The 22,435-nt window shown below is 38.0% G+C and overlaps 1 protein-coding gene across 1 annotated transcript; it reads right to left on the bottom strand.

Moving 5' to 3' along the window:
- Window positions 1-195: 195 nt before the first annotated feature.
- Window positions 196-22,053, bottom strand: tasora (transcription activation suppressor a). Its single transcript, XM_046874508.1, has 24 exons — window positions 21,655-22,053; window positions 16,179-16,324; window positions 15,404-15,490; window positions 14,575-14,647; window positions 13,503-13,594; window positions 13,284-13,415; window positions 12,753-12,886; window positions 12,633-12,664; window positions 12,384-12,489; window positions 11,466-11,569; window positions 11,107-11,213; window positions 10,920-10,992; window positions 10,740-10,814; window positions 9,023-9,630; window positions 8,890-8,905; window positions 8,159-8,526; window positions 6,820-6,946; window positions 5,451-6,403; window positions 5,068-5,190; window positions 3,031-3,190; window positions 2,793-2,901; window positions 2,038-2,216; window positions 1,782-1,934; window positions 196-1,679 (listed from the first exon to the last, which is right to left on the bottom strand). The coding sequence occupies exons 1-24, from the start codon at window positions 21,875-21,877 to the stop codon at window positions 502-504; spliced, it is 5,358 nt and encodes a 1,785-aa protein (XP_046730464.1). The 5' UTR covers window positions 21,878-22,053; the 3' UTR covers window positions 196-501.
- Window positions 22,054-22,435: the final 382 nt, after the last annotated feature.

The raw sequence follows: 22,435 nt of genomic DNA, 5'->3' as shown, positions 1-22,435 counted from the left end.
TAAACTTAAAACCAGTTCCAGGTTTTTTGCAGCAGCAGTATATTAATGTTGCACTTTATCCTGATCAGAGGCCCAGTGGATCTGGAGACAGGGATCTTAGGGATTATCGGGTAAAACATAACCGTACCCCGCATGTTTTTTTGGGATAATGGATAAAACCCATTTAGAGACACACAGGGAATCAGAGGATCAAACTTTAAGAGCCAACAATTGTTATTAAAGAACAATAAACTGCTACAATTGCTTTAATGCACTTTCTTTTAGTTTTAAAAAAAGGTCAACATTAAAAGCAAGGCCATAATTGCCTGTAGTGTTTTCCAAAAAAAAAACATAAACCAGACAATTCAACAAAAAGTTTAAATACAAATATAGCAGTCTGTACAAAATGTGAAATTATACAATGCACATTCAGTAGTGAATGTTTTTTTTTTTACTTTTCCAGTTAGAATGTTAAAAAAAAAAAAAAAGTTGTAAATGTAACTATTTACAGGCAGATCTCTCTCACCAGCCACCATACCCCCCTCTAGGAGGAGGATGTCCATTGCCTTGGAATGCAGGATTCCCAGGCCAAGGGTAGCTCTGGATAAACTGCGTCCGGTGAACTTGTCCTAGTCCAACACCGTGCTGAATTCCCCACATACTTGTCGCTGTTCCTTGAGTAAAATTGTTGAAGGCCATATTGCTGCTTGGTAAAAGGCTCCTTAGACCTGAATGTCTTAATGTGTTGGGCCCTGAACTGCTCATTACCTGGGATCTGAGTCCCATAGGACTGTTCTGAGAAGTTTGAGAAGCAGGCCACAAACTGGCATCCTGCAGCATCCGGTCCATTGTGACTAAAGTATTCATGCCGTAAGGCGACTGCCCAGACACTGGACGTTTACCGATGCTGCCACCACGGTTTCTGCCCGTCCCCGTTTTGCCCCGCGACTTTACACTAGATGAGCTCGTGGTTGGGATCGGACTTTTTGTATCTTCCTGATCTGACGCCTCCTTCTCCTGATTTGAGCCACTCTCACTACTCGTTTTTTTTAGGGATTCATCAGTGACATCTGAGTCAGGTGTGTGATTCCGGGTAGATTCTTTGTCCCTAGATACATTACTGTTGGTCTCTACCATGACCAAAGCTGGCACAGTCATGCCAGCTTGTTTTCCAGAGCCGACCTGATCTTGAGTCCGAGACACAACGACCTGTTCTGAGGCAGACGTAGTTTCTGCACGAGTTTGCTCTCTTCGCCTGACTTCCTCCAGTGGACTCAAAGCCTGCGAAGCAACAGCAGCTTGAAACGGAGAAGCGGACCGACTTGAGCGATCAACCGTAAAGCCCCTAGGAACAGATAGAAGCCTGTCGCTCTTTCCCAGAAAGCTTTGCTGGATATTGGTAGAGCCTGGTCCTTTCTGGCCTGCACAGGAACTTGCTTGCATGCGGGCATTTTTGAAATGGGAAATGACATCTCTCAGAGCTTCATAATCTAATTTATGATTTGGTGTTATCCCAGAGGTAGGTGAGGGACAAGGTGCTTTGTCTCTTACTGTACGGTCAAATACATCAGCACCCGTGTCAGCAAGAGGACCAGGATGTAGGTCTGTACAGATAGGGGACAGACGTGTTTCAGCATGGGCAGATGTCCTCACTCGCGTCGTGTGGATTTCAGAGCTGAGAGCCATGTCATCTTCTCTCACTGAATTAACAAACAACATTAGACCAAATAAATAAAAAAAAGTGTTGAATATGCAATATCAAACCAGTTGTAATCGTTCACCAATAATTCATGTTTACTCACACAGTGGGGATGTGGGGCTGGAAAGCAGATCTGAGGATGCTGGTTTGTCACCTGCTTCACCGATAAGACTGGCCATGCTATACAGGATGTCATCGATGTTTGCTATAACGATGCCGCTGTTAGAATAACTTGGAAACATCTCAAAGCGGCGTTCTGTTAAACAAAACGAAGCAAGAGTCATACTAAATATTACAAAAGTACTGAAAAACTTTTAATGTGACAATATTATAAATGAACTGACTTGTAAAATCAGTACCTGTGAGATATATTACGTGACGCTGTCTGATGTTCTGAGCCTGAAGCTTCACCAGACAGTCCAGGTCAGGCGCTTGGTGCGACGGCGCATCGCACTCGTGATATGACAGAAACTCGACTATTTGTTTTTTGTGGTAGGTGGTGAGGAGGTTCAGAACGTTCAAGGCTTCACTTTTACACCTGAGGATACACAGAATTCACGTTACAGAATTAAGCAGGTTTCTTTTACGACACGGGAAAAGACGCTGCCTGTAAAACAAGTCGCACTGATATTTCATTCGACAGCCTTTTGCTTTGCTGAGGCATTTGCTTGTTTACGCACTGTCAACATTTATTTCCAACAAGACTCACTATTTTATCAGGCTAATCATTCCTTCTAAAACAGAGCATCATAAACTCTGAGAAGCTACTCACTGTCAGATAAAGAACAATCTTATTGATTCTTTATTACCACATTATCTGTGTAAAGCTGCTTTTGGGACAATATCTATTGTTAAAAGCGCCATACAAATAAAACATTTAATTGACAGGGTTTAATAAGATGTTGCTTGCTGAAACATTAATTGCTGTAGTAATTATCCAGTGGAAACTCTTACCTATTTAAATCATTACTTATTCCCACTTAATTTTGAGTAGGCAAAATTATTTTATGGAATCAAATTAAATGCGACAGATGTATTTACATGGTCAACTGCTGTGACATGGGATTAAATAATAAAAATATATATATATATAAAAAGACATTAAATAACAAACCTGCTTTGCTCTTTGACCATTTTGTGAGTTTTACAATGAACCCACCATCTCCACGGACTCTCAGGTGTATTAAGCTCCTCGAGATACTGAAGAAGTGTCTGAAGTCTCTCTACAAAAAGAAGACATTTTTATTTTCTATTACACATGATCAATGGAAACCTGCAGGCTGATGACGGTGAAGCCTCTCGGTGTAATCAGATTTTCAGAAACGTCAAAATAAAAATGAATAAATCCTCACCCAGCGTGATGACGTCAGGATTAAGGACGAATTCGTCCGAGACGATGAAGCCGCCAGAAACAAACAGTTCGTTGTAGGTGTGATTCTTGATGTCGTCAAGATTGTCCACTCCGGCGAAGCTTACTGATCGCAGCTTCTTGAGAGACACTAACGCAGGAATCTGGCAGAACAAAAGACAAGTATAGAAAGTTTAAGCTATTAGTAAAACAGTATAGATTTCCCAGTGCAGTAAAATGTGACACTTTTGGTTTCAGGTCTGTCTGTTTCAGTGAAGTGTGTTTCTCTACTTTATGTATCTCAACCAGAAGAAATTATTTAATATATAGAGTACAAATGTCAAATAATACACTATACGAAAGGAAGTCTGTCTGCTTCTCCTGTTTTGGGTCGCCACAGCGGATTTTCTCGTGATCTTGACAAACATTAAGTACTGATCACGAGGATTTTTCTGGTGTATTCGTCATAAGAGCACGTTCAAGAGGCAGCATCATTACTTTCACTTTAATCAAGGACTCATTTAAAGTGAAATAGCTCTGTGTCCGTCAGTGATAGACAAATTACACACAAGTGTGACGTTGCCTCTAGAACAGACATGGGCAAACTACGGCCCGCGGACCACACACGCGAACAACGTGTGGGGTTATTAATCCGGCCCGCCGAACATGACCAAATTCTATTAAAATAGGTACGGGTAAACATTGTTCAATTTACCTTTCCCCTGTAATGCCCACGTTCCCCTAAAGATGTCGCACTTCAGCTCCATTGACGTTGTTCGCGTGCAATACTCTATTCTTCTCTTAAGAGAGCTTAATCTGATACTCTTTAAAAACTGTTACAGTTTCTGACAAACACCTCGGCTCTATCCTGAAAATTTCCACAACAAAACTTACTCCAGACTTTGATGAACTGGCAAAATAAGGAGTTCAACAACACTGTTCCTACTGAAACTGAACTTGAGTTTTTCTGCTGTGTTTATTGATGCACTGGCAAAAAAAAAGAAACAAATTGTTGATCTTTTGGCACTTGATGAAACTGAATTCGCCAAATCTCTAATGTTATATATATATATATATATATATATATATATATATATATATATATATATATATATGTATGTGTGTGTGTGTGTGTGTATGTATGTATGTATGTATGTATGTGTATGTACGTATGTACGTATGTATGTACGTATGTATGTATGTGTATGACCCAGCCCCTCTGTCAAATTTTAGAACCCATTGTGGCCCGTGAGTCAAAATGTTTGCCCATCCCTGCTCTAAAACATGCTCTTAAGCAGTGGTCCCGAACCCCCCGGCTGCACAGAAAGAATACATAACTTACATTATTTCTGTTTTATTTATTATCTGATTCTAAACAGTTCTATTTTGGAAAATTACCAGATTCTCTCCTCTACATCTGTCTATGACTCACTCTTGATGCACATCATGATGCCTCGGTCACATGCCTTACCTCCATCCGCTACCTTCTTAAAGGGGCTGCTCCGGTCGCTAACACATACATTACATTACCGCTAAATTGAAACCCCCAAGCCAGCAAAATGAACAAAAATACAACACAGTGGATTCACGTTTATTATTATATTCAGAAAATACCAGTTTTTATGACGCCGTATCATTTATCCGCCACACCTTAAAGAGGTGAAAATATTGTCTGACATTAAACCGGTCTGTGGCGAAAAAAAAGGTTGGGGACTGCTGCTCTAAGCACTGATCATGAGTAAACAACTAGTTGTCGTGATCACGGGAGACAAATATAGAATCCGTGACCTCTTAGGACTTCTGTAGATATCAAAATATATTACTGCTACAATTATGCAAAACTGAATATTAGCACAGCTGTAGGCATAAGGCTGCTGGTTATACTGGTTAATCCCAGGTATGAGATCAGTTTAACAGCATAATCCATGAGTGTGACATTGATATACAACAATTTAATAAACAAGGAAGTGACGTGTCAAGAACAAGACGGCCAAATATTTTCATTTTTGCTGTTTAGGAAAATTATGGAAGTTTAACGCACCTTGTGGATGTGAGCGGCAATGTCTATGTTTTGGATGACTATAAGGAGTTTGTCTTGATTGTCCTTTTTCTCAAGAAAGGTTTGTGGATCGCACTCCGGATTGCCGAGTCTCGTTAAATAGTCCTGCAACAGATGCAAAGAAAGATGGTGCGGATAATTTACACTGAGCAGCCAGTTTATTAGGTACACGGAAATATTTGGATTTTGGTGCCAATGTTTGTTAAAATCTATATATATGTAGTTGCATAATTTTGCACTGGCTACATAATATGTGAGTGATGCTGACATATGATTGTATACACCAAACAATACCTAATGTACCCAATAAACTGGTGCCGTAAATAAGGCATGGAATGAATTGCTCAGGACAGAACACGCTTTACCTTTATTTCCCAGCACACATCGCTCTCCTCGTCCACACAATGGATGTAGAAGTGAACCACGTTCTTTTGCACACCCCTCACGATCTTCATAAGGTTGTTAAACACTTCGGGTTGAAGCTGATTAATCACGTTGCTGATGGCAGCCGGAGCCGCTTCTAAGGATGAATCGGTGTTGGATGCTCTACAGTTAGCCGTATTTTCTTCTGAGTCACAGAACGCCTGGTTGCTAACGCGTGAAGCCTCGTCGAGAGGGGATTCGAGCGTTTCGCGCATCACGGACCCCTGTTCTGCCTGCAGTGACCCATTTATTAATTGCGCATCCTGCAAAGGTTGGAGGTGCTCCTCATCAGAGCTGGGTTTTACTGCAGCGGCAATGGGAGAGTGACTCTGTGCGTTGATGCTCGGAGAGAACGAGTCGAAAAAAACTTTGGGATCTGAAGGAGGAAAGAGTGCCGTGCTATCCCGTCTATTCGTCTGATCTAAGAAAGCACTGACGCTTTCTCTGAACGAGTTAACGTAGTTGTGCGTGGGGAACGGCGTGTTAAAATGCGAGACGTACTCGGAGAAAGGTGCCATGACCGACTGCGTTGGGTTTCTCTGCGTTTGAGAGCTAGAATATGAAACGTAGTAGACGCGCTCTTCTCGCAAAAGACCCTCGATCTCGGCGGAGAACCCGGAGATTTGCTCGCCGACGATTCCGTCGACGTCGCTGAACGAGGACCCTTTCTGCTCCCGAATATCTGAATCTTTCGGCACGTCAGAATCCCCCGTGTCCTGATCCGCCACCGAGTTGAGGTCGGGTTCAGCTGCCATGTTACTGCTGTCAGGCTGATCAGGAGGCGTGACGTCTTGTTTCTTCGGGCTGGTCAGAGTCGACACTGTGGGGCTTTGGATGAAACGGGGATCCTCGAGATTTCGGTCCCTTCGATGGCTGTGTCTTTCAGTCTTCAGACCTGCGAAAGCATTACAGAGATGCTTATCTACATACCATTGCATTACCCAGGCGCTGTATCCTGGTTGACCTTGAACTCTAACCCGAGCTTCCGAAAGAGCTGGGATATGCGACGAAAGAATTTCCCTGTGCTGTAATGTACATGTGAGAAAGAAAAGCCTCTTTCTTTGCTCGCTTTCTTCATTCTAATACTTAATGTTTATATGTCTGTTTCTACAAAATGACAGAAAATGTAAAAGATCTTGTAAATGAACATGTTCTCAGATTTACCAAGAGAATGGGTTGGGTGAGTATAGGTTTATGGTTTATTTTATCCAATTTGTATATTCACAGAATCAGACGTTTGAAGAAAATACTTTAATTGTAAATACACCACACCAAATATTCAGTATTACAAGACATTCAGTATTTTTCTACCTGTGATGGGAATAAGCACCCAGGGAATCGATCTCTCTCCCGGGATGTTGTCAGTGCGTTGTTGTCCGTTGCTATCGGAGCATGGACTGAAAGCCTCCAGGCTGCTCAAGCTTCCAGCAGTTTCTTCCTAAAATGAGAAACTCCAGTCAGCTCGAAAAAAATAGCTAAACTATGACAAGATAAGGGTTGTGTTGTCATGGTGAGTCTTAATTTACATGCATTTTTACAAATTTCACCCATTACTGCCTCTTTTACCACTTCCCACATGTTCCTAACTTTATCGTACACAACAAACGTACAAAAGTGCATGGCACCACTGACCAAGACTACACCAAACAACGCACAATGCCATATCATTTTCCCTCTTTTATGTGCTCAGCATGATGCCTTTCCTTACAGCCATTGTCCTTTTTAGTTTATTACAACAAGGCTGCAATAAGTAACCGATAAAATCAATAATGACGAATGAATATCGGTATCGATTAGTTTAGTAACACTGCTGCATTTTTTTTTTTATTATTATTATTTTTTTAAGTACACTTTTATAAATAAATATTCTGAATTAGTGTTTTATAAAGTTTTAAATAAGCAAAAATCTTGAAAAAAAATTATTGGGAAAAATTTGTTTTCCCAGTTATACAAAAATATTAAAATAATAATAATCTTCCGATTAATCGATTATCAAAATAATCGTTAGTTGCAGCCTGGAAAAATATAAAGCAATAAGGAGACACAATCCTAATGTAATATTTACTGTATATCAGTCCATATGAAACCCTGTACATTTTGTGCATCCCCTTAATTTAATATAAAATGGACAGCACATATAAATTAACATTTAAACTCTAAATTACAATTGAACAATTGTATGTGCAATAAATGTAAAAACCAATTTTTAAACATATGCAATACATGTTATGTTCTATTAGTACATTGCACATACTCTGTATATAGGATTTGTAAATTTTGCACCCTGACTGTACCTTCTGTATAAACCTTTTATTTTAATCTCTAGATTTTAATCTCTCTATACTGTACTTTCGTATTAATTTTGTGCGTGTAAACTCATTTGGCAATAAAACACATGCTGATTCTGAATTCTAATGATCTCACTGTGTGCCATCAATATAACACAGTGTCTTAGTAGTACAGTGGTGTCGGAGTTTCTTTCATCTTATTTGTTGGATTTATCTCCACGTTCAATATTTTCAATCTTCACATTTGTACTGCTCTTGTATCCTAATTACGTCCTGGTTTTCTCTCACTGAAACCGAACCCAGACAATTTCACGTGTCCATATGATAACGTAATAATATTGCCAAAACAATGAAGGTGGTACCTCAAGATTTTTTCCTTGTGCTTCTTGATCGTCGTCATCTGGGAATCGATTCCGTAAGTCAGTGTCGCAGTTGGTCAGAAGGCCCAGGCTGGTCATGCTGTCCTGTAGGTTCTTCTCAGGGTCTTCACTGCTCGTTTGCAGTTCTTCGTCAAAACTGCATAACTTTTTCGTTAGGCTGTCCAGCATCTTACTGACCAGCACCACCTGAGCATTGTCCTTCCTCAAGTCTGTATCCTGAGTGGTTTTGCTGAGCTTGTCTAGTAACTCTACAACCTTCAGTGCCTCCTGATTCTTGTCCTTCCTGAGGTCTGTGTCTTGAACACCAATGCTGGTCAGCACATCAGCCAGAGACTGGCAGGACGTCTCGGCTTAAAAAGATACAAATACATTTGAATGGGTGGAGTTGCGAGGACAGTGGTGATGGGTATCTTGGTTTCTTTAGAGATAAAGAAACCTTAAGTTACCTCCTAATACATCAAAGAAAGTTTGCATATGATTAAATTCGCAATAATAAATTTCACATGGCACCCATCACTGGAGCTAACTATAATCTGGTAACTAGTTTCAACCTTTTTTAAATTATTATTATTTATTTATAGAGACAGCTCAAAAAAAAAAAAAAAATACTCATGTTATAAATTGATGTATAACTGCCATGTCAGCATTGGTGGCCATTTAGTTATATGTGTATTGCAGCCCGTTAATGTGTTTTATGTTCACGTTTGTTTTACAGCAATGATATTTAGTCTTACATTATTATATCAAATTAAGATATCCATAGGGTGCTCCATTTAGATGCCTGCATTATAATACATTTCTTCATCACTGTTATAATCGGAATTGTTCTGCATATTTTTCCCTTACCCTGACCTTCTTCAGCTTCTCCATTACTGGGCGTGGCCATCCTCGAACACTTTGCCGTAACGTTCGCTCTTCTTCCTCCGACTTCCTCTTTAAACCTTGTGTATCCGATGCTACCTCTTTCGGTTTGGCTTCCTTTATTTTATTCATCTGAACAAAGTTTAAAAGCCCGTTCATTCCCTCTGGGTCACTAAAAGCCTCGGCAGAGTCCGCGGTCTCCGGGTCGGTCCTAGACGCTGAAACACACCTGAACTTTTCCACCAAATTTTTGGCTTTTTCAACAGGCATCGTGTACAGACTGGGGTTGTAGAAGTAGGAACGGATATAGCCTTCAAGGTTGAATCTCTGTTTGGGAGCAGGAAAGAGCTTCTCTCTGTCGTCCAGTTTGACGTCGTAGTTAAGTCGGATTCGTTGGATAGGTTTGGATTCGTAAAGGCTGCTGAGGTATTCGCGGGCCTGCTGCTCCACTCCGGCACTCAGATTAGGTGGCGGGTTACAGCGCACTTTGCTGAGAGCGTAATGGTACGCTGGGATGAAGCTGTTCAAGTGTGGCATTTCAGGTTCCTGGGGCAACGGGATCAAAGGTGTGCAGGCGGCACGCGTTTCCGGTGCTTAAATGATCAACAACATTAAAAAATCACAAATTAAGTACAAATTTCACACTCTCTCTTCAAGTGATCAAAAACTGTAAGAACTGATATGGCCAAGCTAATAAGGAAATATCATGGCACTTAACATCTACATGATACAGGTGTGTATTACGATTTAGAATCTAGCTAACAAACTGCCTGCAAAACAATAGTAAAAAATGTTAAACCGAGTTTCATGCCCACAAAGTCATTTTTATCAACTCAATACCAACCATCTCAGAAAAACATATTGCAAAATTATTTATCATTTATCATATCTTTCAGCGCTACAGATGAGATGTAATAATGTAATAAAGGTCGTTCACGATGGTTCAACTTGTGATTTGTTTCATCTTACAATGTAAAAAAAAAAAAAACATTGTGTGTGCCATTTAAATTTTTGTATGTTCGACAGAGTTTAGTTGCGTCAGTGTTAGAGCGCTTTTTGTGTGTGTTTTTGGTGTTTCAAAGCCCAATGTTAGCCACTGTCTTTTTTTATAGGAGTCAGACACTGAAACGGAGCGCATCCGGCTCTGCCCTCCACTCGTGAACCGGCTCGTCCGCGTGCCCGCTGCTACATACATATATACTAAAAATTTTATACATGTCTGTATTGTAGATTGCTCTTTTTTGCTAAATTATGTACTGTAATTAGTTAAATTATTAACCAGTATACAACCCCATACTGATCATCATTCATCATCCAGACTCCTGGGTAGGCTAGGCCATGTCTCAAGGACTAACTGGATTTAGGTTGTACCATGTCAATTATAAAAAAAAAATAAATAAAAAAAAACATTTTTTAAACGTAATATCTCAGGAGCGATCCTACTGACGAGCATAAAAGGATTCTTCCTAATTTTAGATAAGTAAAAACAATTGCCATTCAATTGCCAAAGGATTTTAAGGAACTCTTTTTACATTTTGCAAAGTGACATTATGGCTATCATAGTATTCAGTTTGGTCTACTACTAATGTTATCTACTTGTGTGACAATTAATCTCAGCTTTCCACCCCTATAGTCAGGTGTCAAAAAATACACAAAAGTTAAATCCATGATCACAATTTACAACGTGTGCTTTAATACTTACAGAATTTTGACACGTCCCGTGCATAAGGATAGATGAAAAGAGCTTGAGAGGACGCTTTCCAGCCTGCTCTGCGTTCTTAAAACATATAAACAGCAAAATAGCGTTTTATTCGTGTGAAGTGACGCCTATATATTTGAAAAAAAATTTAACTACGACAGTCACTCAGAAAAAACAGCATACCGTTCGAGTTGGACATTTGGCTTGAAGACAGAAAGATGAGAAAACCTCTCTCTTTCAACATATTCATCAACACCTGCATACGGAGGGTAAATGCTTAGGTTAGTTTTAAATAACTTCAATAAATAAAGTTGACAATGTCAAACAACATATTTAATCAGATATGGAGCATCAAGAAACAGATACCTACCAATCCCTTTTGTTCCAGTTCCTGGAACAGCTCAGCCAGGCCCTCTTCTGATTTGTTTTTCTCTCCTACAACCTCAAACAGGCTGCAGTACATTCCACTCTTGAACACTGCACAACAAGACATAGCATGGAAATTCCACAATTATCTCACACTTTTGCAAATGCAAATGTACAAGAATTTAAAAAAGCACAAAGTCAGCAGGTCAGTCAGGCAATATTGGGTTTTGGTGTTTCACATCTGGCGAGCATCTTAATTATATATGTATTTAACCATGAAGTGACCAGGTGTTGTGTTATGACGGCTTTGCTCTTGGTTCTGTCAGTGTTACTGATTTCCATGGTAAGGATCGAAAAGTTTACCTTCATGACAGCCAGAGTAAAGATCCCAGGAGAAAAGTTGAGCTGGAAATAAGTCTTTTACTTGGTCTAGTCTCATGACTTTACCCATCTCCAGCTTGTCTGGTCTGGAAAATTATTTGAAACAAGATTTATGTAAATGAAATGCATAGTAGTATATGGATCAACAATACAATTAGCTGATTTATGTGGGTATTTTTATGGGCAAGGAAATTAATTTGGAATCTGTGATTTTTTACAATAAAAAAGAAATCACAAACTCAAAAGTTTGTGATTTCTCATTGTATTAATGGGCAAAATATAGAAATAAACCTAGCACCAAACATACTAATACAAGTGAGTTAAAGATACTGAACTCCTCATTACCCAGCTACAGTGGAAAGTCTATTTCAATTCAAGTCTATTTCAATTCCATGCTGTATCGTTGCATTAACAGGTAAATGCACTACAATCAACATCACAGTCAGTGGTTGATTGGCAAAATTGGCAATTCCGTAGTCTGCTTTTGTATTTCTGTTGGTAATGATTTGCTTTTGGTTTTCTAAAAGTGCTAACAACTCGTACAAAAGAGCCACATGTCTCGATTGGCTACTCGGGTGATATTTGTAATGTGGTGCAAATACTTGATATTTAATAAATGCTGTGTTTCAACTGCCTTAAAAGTGGACAATGAGCTTTTTCATACATACACCGTTTTACCAATACAAAGTGGCAGAAAACATGGGTGCCTCTATCCTCATCACTATTTCCCAACTAGTGTTATAAATATCTCCTCATAACAGTAAATATAGTGCATTGTCATATATGCTACAATTTGCAGTAAATGTTTATTTAAGAGGAAAAAGGAAGAAATGTGCAATTAAGCCTATAACCTAAAAATGAGTTTGATTTCTGGAATAATTAAGAAACAAGAGCACTCACATTTTAAAAGGTAGAAAAGGTTGAGAAATGGAATGAAGACTTGCTGGATATAAATCCTTCCCTGTGTTCACAAAGTGGCCTTTCCAGACAGTGTAGCCATGCTTCTCTAAAAGGAAAAGGAAAAAGTGTAGAGGAGATTTTCTTCAGTTGTGTAGTTGCAATTCACTATAAAATTCTGCATGCAATCCTAGGAATTACTCTAGATACAGAATTAAAACACAAATACTGGAGAATAAAAAAGGGGCAAACCTCTAGTCGTTCCTGACGGCAGGCTGTTGGACCTATGAATACATTTTTTTTTTGTAAGATGCTACAGATTTTTAATAAGCATTATTACAAGCAAGTGTGCTAGCAGTGTATGTGGGATACCTCTGCAGAGGCGAGGCTTTAGGACCCGATGTTATAGCCTCCTTGGCTTTGAACTGAAAAGAAACCACGGCATATGGACACACGTGCCTTGGTCTGGATGCAGGCTCAATATCCACATACTCGTAGAAATATTGCTGTAAACAAAAAAAAACACTATAAGTTAGCATGAGTAAAGTCAGGAGCAATGCTAACGTATACAGAACAACAATACGGTGATCCCCCGGAACTCGCGGGGGTTACCTTCTAAGACGAGTTCTGAAAATTTTGGTTGCACCCCTGCAGCCCCATATGATACCTTATGGTACGATAGTGTGTTTTGAAAAATTTGATGTAATTTGTTAGTGAAAACAGTTTAAAATTCGGTCACTGCTGCGGAGCCCCGCGAATTTCAAGATAATCCTCAACTTGCTGTTAGTTAGGTTCCAAATGAGAACCCGCAAATTTTCCGATTCCGAATTATCAGGGGTTGACTGTACAGGAAATACACACACCAGGAAACGTGTAAAGACAAAGAACAATAAGAATTTATACCTGCGTATACTCAAATGCCTTGTAAGACGTAAGGGTCGTCACTCTGTTGGCGTTCTTAGAGAAATGGCTGTCGAATTTAGGTGTAGGATCCAAACCTCTTAACATGTTGTCATGTATGCTCTTTACTTTACCCTAAGAACAGAATCGAACACTTGTTTTATCAAGTTTAACAAATTACTGGGCCATACAACCTGTGCAGTGAATGTTGTGTGTAGCTACCTTTATCACTTTGAAGATGATGATCTCTCCGGTGAAGCCAGGCTCATAGGGACTGCTTTGTAGCAGGTCAGAAAACTGACACAAATAAATGCCTAAAATTGCAAAATAAATAAACAAATAAATGATTATTTCTTTAAAATAAATTAATAAATAAAATAAAAATCATACATTGTAATTAGGGTTGCAAAGAGCGAAACATTTCCGGGCACTTTCTATGAGAACATCATCAGGGGGAATTTTGAAAACATTCCAATTTGTAAACTAAACAGGAATTTCTAGGAATTTAAGGGAACGAATTAGAAATTTGGGGAAATTTATATTACCTGCATCATATACAAACAAATATATAAACATTTAGTTTGGTCATTAACGGACATGCATACAAAATAATACAGATTTTTTTTTTTTATAAATTATTGTATTTGATTCAACAGTTAGTATAATTTTCTTGCACAAAAGCTCACACACAGCACATGGAAGTTGTAAACATAAATGTATGTAATCTTTATATAAATTACTTGAATACTCGCAAGATCCTTTTTTTTTTTTTTACACATTAATTTGTGTGCAGGATTTTAGAAATGATGCATGTTGTGTTATGGAGGAATGTACCTTAAATTAGCACTTTCCAAGTTTGCTTTGTCGAATTCAAGAGTTATATTTATATTAAGTTTGTAATCTTGCATACCAGTGTAGATTTATTCTTTGCTAAAGACTCAAAGCACTTTTGTAGCAGTGCATGTAGGGGGCATGGCCTCAGTAGTAGTAAGTGTGCTGTGTGCATGTGATTGATGAATGTGCAGGGTAGAAATTCAACTGAAATTGCATTAAACCTGGTTGTTTTGACCAAAAATGACATTTTTTTCAACTACATTTAAAATCCTTGTAATAGGCTAACCTGCCATTTTTTTTAGATTCTGCAATTTTGTTTTAAATTCTAAGTTTATTCCCATTAATTCCTGTTAATTCCCATGGAAAGTTTCCAGTCTTGACAATTCCCAGAATTTTGCAACCCTAATTGTAATCCTAAAGATATTTCTAGATATATCTTAGCATAGCATAGCATTCCTACCTTTAGTGGAATGCCCTAGAAGGCTCATCCAGCTGTTGCCGGCTGATAAACCTTTTTCACAAACGAAAGAGGCCTGAAAATAAAACAGAAATGTTAATTAATGTTTTCTGCCAAATGTAGCAGTACTGGGTATAAAAACAACAACAAAAAAAACATAAAAAAATGAGAGAGAGGGTTTGCCCTTTACTTCTGCTAGCTTTGAAAATGTAGTTATTCACCTTTGTGGGCCTACAAAATAATTAGCATTTGGAGATTGTGTTTTGGAGATGGCTGCTAGGTACCATGGCACTGTTGGATAGCTTTCTCCCGCACACCAAGCGTAGCGAACTCCGTACGAAAAATAATTTTCACCGCATTGCCTCAAGCTCACCGTTTTTGTAATCTTTTGACTGCCACTCATGCTAGGGCCTTCATCTGGGTCAGAATTTTGTCCAGAGCCCTTTACACTTATGTATCCATTGCTGTCACCGCTACCTCTCACATGCATCATTAACTCTATTGTCATTAAATCAAATGGTCATTATTGTGCTACCTACCTACTGACATGGAGGAGTATTTCCATTACTCTGCCAGACACTACATTGCAGGCACAGGCACTCAACAATAACAAATTATTTCCAGTAATTAAACTATTTTTTGGAGCAATTAAGTGTAATTAGATAATTTACCACAGAACACCAAATATTCTCATGGCACACTTGTGTGCAGTAGTTGAAAATCACTCACTTAGACCATGTGTGGGAAAGAATCGTTTCATTAAATATAGCATCTAACCACAGAATAAAAAAACTAAAACACCACAAAAATATCTATGAAGTACATGACTTACCTTATCAGAAAGCAGAAAACAAAAGGACTCGGCCAGTTCTTTGTCAGTGCGTCCATCCTGCTTCAGCTCTTTTCTCTTCTCAATGAACTGCACAGAAACATTGCAACATTTTCAACCTTTGGTGTTAAAACACAACAATTCACTCTAGCGCACCACACTTACAGACAGGGACAAACCCCATGTCTAAAACAAACAGCCAGGAAGACTAGTAAATACAGTAGGATGCAACGTAGAGGTATTTTTATATTCTTGTTGAACAACCAAGGTGGAAAAAACCCTGCTCTCTATTTTGATCGCAAAACAACAACAAAAAATAACAACTTTATGGTTCCTAACCATGCAGTGTACTTCCTTGAACATATAAGGAGGACATAATGAGAGGTTTAGCTTTGTTATCAATAATATCTCTAGGTACTACATTGATTATTACCTTGAATGGTTTAGAGTAGAAGTCGGCCGATTCATCAGTTTTGCAGTTTAATCAACACTGATAGTTGACTGCTACCGATAGTTTTTCCAGGTTGCGTTATACAGTATCAGAGCGGCCTCTAGAGGCGATTCACTGAAGTGTCTTTTTTTATTAATTCAATGTATTGAAACGTGCGGTTTGAATTGCAAATGGCACTGCTTTTAAAGAAAATTAAGCAACACTTTCTATGCAATCCAATGTGGGTTTTCAAAATTGCCTGTTATATAAGGACAAATGACCAATTGTAAAAGTGTCACCTTTACAAAAGAAACATGAGGCTAAGCATTCTCTGTTAAATGAACTTACATCTTTCTCCAGAAGTTCGTTGTGGACGAGGCGAGGTTTGGAGTACACATAGTTGGCTTTTGAGGCAGGATCCTTGTAGCTAGAGGTGATTATGTTGAGGATTTCTGCAAATTCTCTGGACTCTGGGGACAAGTACTGGAACAGAGCTAGGGACAAAGACAAGACATTCAGTTAATAGTCCATAGTGGGTAAAATTATCTCTGTGGGCTACACTATATGAAGAAAAGTATTTGTGACACCTGACTAAAATCTAGTGGAACATCTTTCCAGGATAATCGAATTATTATAACAGCAAATTAAATGTGGAATGGGATGTTCAAAAAGCACATATGAATCTTATGGTCAGATGCCCAGAAACTTTTTCTATATAGCGTATGTAAAGAAAATAGGTTCCTTGGATAATTTGAGGTTTTAACAATACTAGGAATATTAAAATGTTATACAGTATTAGGGCATAATCATGCCACAATCTGTGTACAAAATATATGCATGTTAAAGTACTACAGGATGTCCTGTTGCCTATACAAAATGTTTTTTTTAACCAAAAGGAGTCGTCTGCCCACAAAGAAAAGGTGATTACAAATAAGAAAAAATAAAATAAAAAAGAGCCTGTGCTAATTGTTTAGTTTAAGGTCATTTATCCTGGAATGTTTTTCTTTGCTTCATCGTTGGAATATTGTGTCGCTATACAGTAAATTCAACTGCTTTTGCTCTATAAAAACATGTTAATCGAAACACTGGTAATAGAGATCAGTGTTTTAAACAAAATGTAAACAGTTCACAGTCAACCAACTTCTTGCTAACATTCATGGTTCTCCTGAAAAACGGGAATTCAAATATATTATTATAAGGTAATATAAATGCAGCATAATGTATATCAACCCATCACAACCTCCTGCAAATATTTTAATACCATTTACATCCTTTAGCTACATTCTAGATGTACCCCATCCTGGTACTCATTCTATAACTAAGTTTCATGCTAATAGAATGATTTAGGTTTAATGTTAAATAGGTATGCTTTTAACCTTGTACTCTGTAGTAGGTCTTGCAAAGCAAACTGACTTTACAGTGAAGTTAAGTTATTAGCACAATTGAACAATATTTTCATTGAAAAAAAAAATAAGAGGCTGTGCCAATCATTTTGCTTCAATTCATTTATCCTGTATTGTTTTTCTTCGCTTCATCATGGGAACATACTGTCGCTATAATCTCAACCATTAATTTAGCATTAGAAATGTGGCCACATGTAAGAACCACATTAATCTCTGCATCTGTTAAACCAAAGTATTAAGAAGAGTTTTCGATCTTCGGACAGTACATTTTTGTTGGTGCAGATCTTGAGATTCTCACCACAAAACAGCTGGGCCTCAAACACAGGAAGTGCCACAAACCTCTCTTTCACAGTTTACATCCGGTGTAAAAATCAACCCATGGTTACCAAAATCATTCGACAAACCAAATCTCTATGATTGTATCTCAATCAAATCAAATCTATCTATTGTAACAGTGTATTGTGACATACAACGGTTTAAAAGAACCTTATCGGCCTAAATGGTCTTGTACTCAAATAACATTTCAACAAACCCAAGTTGTCACGAACTATTTCATGAAGTTGAATATTTGTAACAAATCTCATGACAATAGATTTCCCCCTGAATGCCCTTTTGCACGATTTGCTTTTCATGACTGTTGATGTATGATCGAGCCTCTCCCATATGCCAAAAATACCTCATGAACATGATCCTCAAACAATACCACTGTGGTCCTTCTGAAGAGTGTTACAAAATATGTATAAGAAATAAAAATCAAACGTCTCACCGTTCTTATTTTTTTGCTCCATCAGACTACAGTTCATGACTCAACTTCAAACGTGAAAACCCCCTTCCTACATTGGAAACCCACTTTCTTCTCACCTCCAAATTCTTCATAGTGACTTCAAATCGAAACTGCTGCTAAAGGCATCAGCAGTAAGCAAACGAACACTTCAAACATTTAAACAAGCTACACCGTGTATATACACGACTATTTAAGTTCCACCAACATACATCATCTAAACACTGATAATAGAGATCAGTGTATTGAGGAAAATTTGCACAGCTCACAACTTTTTACCAACATTCATCGTTTTCCTTCAACCTATAGCCCGAAAATGACAATTCTGAGCTCCTTCTTCGGAACGCTGAGGTAAAAAAAAAGCAGCATAATGCATTTTAATTCAACTTCCTGCAAATCTTTGAATAATATTTACATCTGAGATTAGCTACAATCGATCAGGGATGATCAACTTTCAATGATCAGGGCCACCATTTTTTCCTCCTTCACACCACAGGGCAGATTAGTAATCAAGAATAACACATTTTACATAATTTCTCAACCAACTCTTTATTGAGAAAACTCAATGTACAATGCAACGAGATTATTAACTATAAAACATGTGCATTAATGCTCATTTAAATGGCCAACTTTGTTAAAATGACAAACAAATGTATACATGTCAACAAATGCCCAAAAGACCCTATTTTTGATTAGGAGAACATTCTCAAACTCTCAGAGAACAACTAAAAGTGCTATATAAAACTGCTAATAAAGGGAAGAAAATAAAAAAAAAATCTATCTGTTTAAAAGAAACTGAAAGAAACTCATAGATTTTGAATAATATATGGTTGAGTAAATTATGACAGAATCCCTTTAAAAATTTTTTTTTTTTTAATTAAAATAGCAATAAAATACTGAATATTATAACAATTCAGTGCATGTAGTTACCTATCCGTGTTGTAGATGTACTTCATTCTGGTTACTCATTCTATAACAAGGATTAATGCTATGCAATAAGCCAGCCAAGCCAACATAATTAAGCTGCTATTAATTCTGTATTCTGTAGTAAGTCTTGCATAGCAAAATCAGCTAAATTTACAGTGAAGTTAATCAAGTTATTAGCAAATTTGAACAAATAAATCGACATTTTTATTTAACGACATGCTGTTTTCTAACATTCCTGAGGATATACAATACAATAGTAGGAAACCTAATTTCTAAATGCAATTCCAACTTTGACAAATAGGTGTGTTTGAATACCATATAGTCTTAAACAATTTTTTTGGGTAATGCGTGTTACACCCTTATAAACAATTCTTAATCATGACTTGCTTTAGACAAACTTGTTAAATGAGTCCCTGGAGTTTCAACATAATTGCAAGCTTCGGGAGCCAAGGTCAAAAGCTAAACTTCACTCCTAACTGCAATCCACCAATAGTAGCTTAGCAACTATAACTAAGTATGGGGGCCTCTTTCAAGCTTTCAGGATCTGCCATATGCCATAATGATTAAAACGAAAAAACTTTTGGAACTCTCTCAAGAGAGCTTGGTGGTCCCTGTTTGCTTTGTTAACGTTTTTTGTACCACACCTTGTCAGAATGCTTCGTTCTTATTGGTCAGAAGGTTCAGATTTACTTTCTGCAACATCACGTTTTTTGGAGGGAGTTCAGAACTCGAAGGTTTAAATTACATTTGCTTTGTTCTGACATTACTGTTTCTATTGTAACGTTATATATGCTATGGACGATAATTTCATAACGTTACAGGCATATATATATATATATATATATATATATATATATATATATATATATATATATATATATATATATATATATATATATATATATAAACAGTTCAAATCAAATATGTTTACTAATAAATTTTAAAGAACACACCAGCATTATGTTTAAGTACCATCAAGGTTTCTCCCAGGCATTATTCCGTACATTTGTTACAATTTCCTCCACTAGGGGGCACAACTAATAACCATCAAGCTAGCTAGACATCAAATCCATAACATCACCTGCGACGAATCAGCCAATGTAACATTTAAAATTTTGTAAACAATGAATCTTAATAGTTCAGTTTTACTGACTTTTTTTTCCGAACTTCTGATGCATGCAAAATGACTAACACAAATTGTTATTTCAGAGCATTTAGACATCAAATGGTTTAGATTTAATTATTGATCTTTCAGACTAATTTATTCTTCTCAACACAGCAACTCACATCTGTTACAATTGAACAATTCCTGCTTGTTATCTGCCTAGAGTTACATGTAATGTTCTGTAATGCCCACCGTACAGGTTATCGCTTGTGGCATGAATTCTCTAAAATATGTATTAAAAATATATGTATAAAAAAATTTAATAAAATAAATAAAGTGGTCATGTCACATAGACACTTAAAAGAGAGAGTGGATTTTATTCTAAAACCTTCCAATGATCGAACACATTAGGCGTGTATAATAAAACCACAGACTCCACTGACTTACAGCTTTAACCAGTCTTCTCTAAGCAGATTTCCTTTTCTCTTCCAAAAAATTCAAAAGAAAACGACTTATACACACTTCTTTGGTACAAAGAATAAATGTTATAATTTCTTTGTTAAATAGCACAGGAATAGAATTCAGGCAAGGGTAATTTTTAATGTGCCGTACACACAACAGTTACCGAAATGTAGTTATTTTAATATATCGCATACTCGACTATTATCAAAATAGTTACTTTAATACATCGTACACTCAACTGCTAAAGAATATTTATTTTTAATATATCGTACACTCGAATCTCATCTAAATATACTTATTTTAATATATCGTACACTCGACTCGTATCGAAATAGCTTTCTATATCGTACACTCGACTCTTAGAAAGAGTTTGATATATCCTACACTCGACTCCTATGGACACTGCTTAACAATAAACTGTCATCTTGTAAACAATGTCAGGTGTAAACTCTGTATATTTATAAGATTTTTCTCCAGGTTGCCCGTCACTGTCTGATATTATTGCTGGCAGAAATTTCTTCAACACGCTGAAGGTATATAACAAAAGAGCCAGACATGGCGCAGGTAAGATTTCCCAGGGGTCTAAAGGTGTGGCATGGCATCTGCTCACCTCAAGAGTAAAGACCAAACCCAAACCTGATACATCTAAGTAGGTGTAATTTAATCTATTTAAATTTTATTCACATTTTTCTGTAATAGCTGTAGATACAGGTTCGAGGTGCTGACTGTATTGTAAATTGGGATGGTATTTCTCTCTGGCAAGCTGATATTAGTGGTGGTGTTTGTCAGCTGGTCAACAAGTAGAAGCTTAGAGCTCTGAAGCAGGATCCATCACAGGGGTTAAATATGGCGGAAGGTGAGATCTAAACCTAAAGCGAAACAGGTGTAACACTGTTGACTGGAGTTTAGTTATCTCCAAGATTAGCTACCGGTTAGTGGGTTAGTCGTGACGTCACGGTCCCTTCCTGGATTAAAAACTGTCCATTAAACATTTTTGAAGAGCAACATCTGGAGGACAGCTGGGGGGGAAGGGGGGGTCACGGGACCGCCTCCATTATTATTCTTTTTGTTGTTGTTGTTGTTTTTATACAAAAAATATGGAACCCAATGTAGAAGCGTAAACACAATGGCAGTATAGGAAGGCACCTCTCTTTTCCTTGCTCCTCCTCGGGATCCTCGGGAAGTTGAGCCGCGGCGGTTCCTCGGCTGGTCTGCTGCACGCCGTGGAGGAGCCGCGTTTCGATTCCGCTGCGCCTCTGAGTTTCGGCTCCGCCGCTGGATCTTCGTCGCAGTCGGACCTCGGCTCGCCATCTTGGCTCGGCGCGTTCGCGGCGCGCGTCGTCTGCCCTTTGCCGCCTTGACACTCCATCTCGGGCCTAAACTGCGAACTCTGACATCAGTCTGCGGTCATCTGTGTGTCGCCCTAAACCACCGCGCAACCTTCCAGCCTGATTACACGCTGCGCACACACACATTTCCCCGCTGCATTCATCTCAACACGCAGCCGCCATGGCGTTGGATTGGTATGGGTCACGTGGTAGTAGCGGCAGTAGTTGTGGTGTCGGTGGTAAGCGCCCCCTAACGGTTTCCTAGTGTTATTGCATTAAACACCCAGACAACACTGTGTACACACACACACACACACACACACTGTTTACACGTTCACCAGGTACTAATAGTTTACAATTTATCACAAAAAATCATATAAAATCGACAAATAATATAATCACAACATGAGTACTATGAGACTGATGGCTCACTAATGCTTTACTGATTTTACTACAATTAATCATCATACTTGTAATTGTAGCTTCACTCTGCAAAATCTGGATAAACTTATCTCTGAATAGTTATAACTGTATGTAACTGTAATTCATAGAATATCCTATATTATTTTCTACATATCTGTATATCATCTGTATGTACA

Source organism: Silurus meridionalis, chromosome 19 (genome assembly GCF_014805685.1).
Source record: "Silurus meridionalis isolate SWU-2019-XX chromosome 19, ASM1480568v1, whole genome shotgun sequence".
Classification (NCBI taxonomy): Eukaryota; Metazoa; Chordata; class Actinopteri; order Siluriformes; family Siluridae; genus Silurus; species Silurus meridionalis.
The sequence above is the reverse complement of the archived record's forward strand: the minus strand, read 5'-3'. Positions and strand labels throughout refer to the sequence as shown.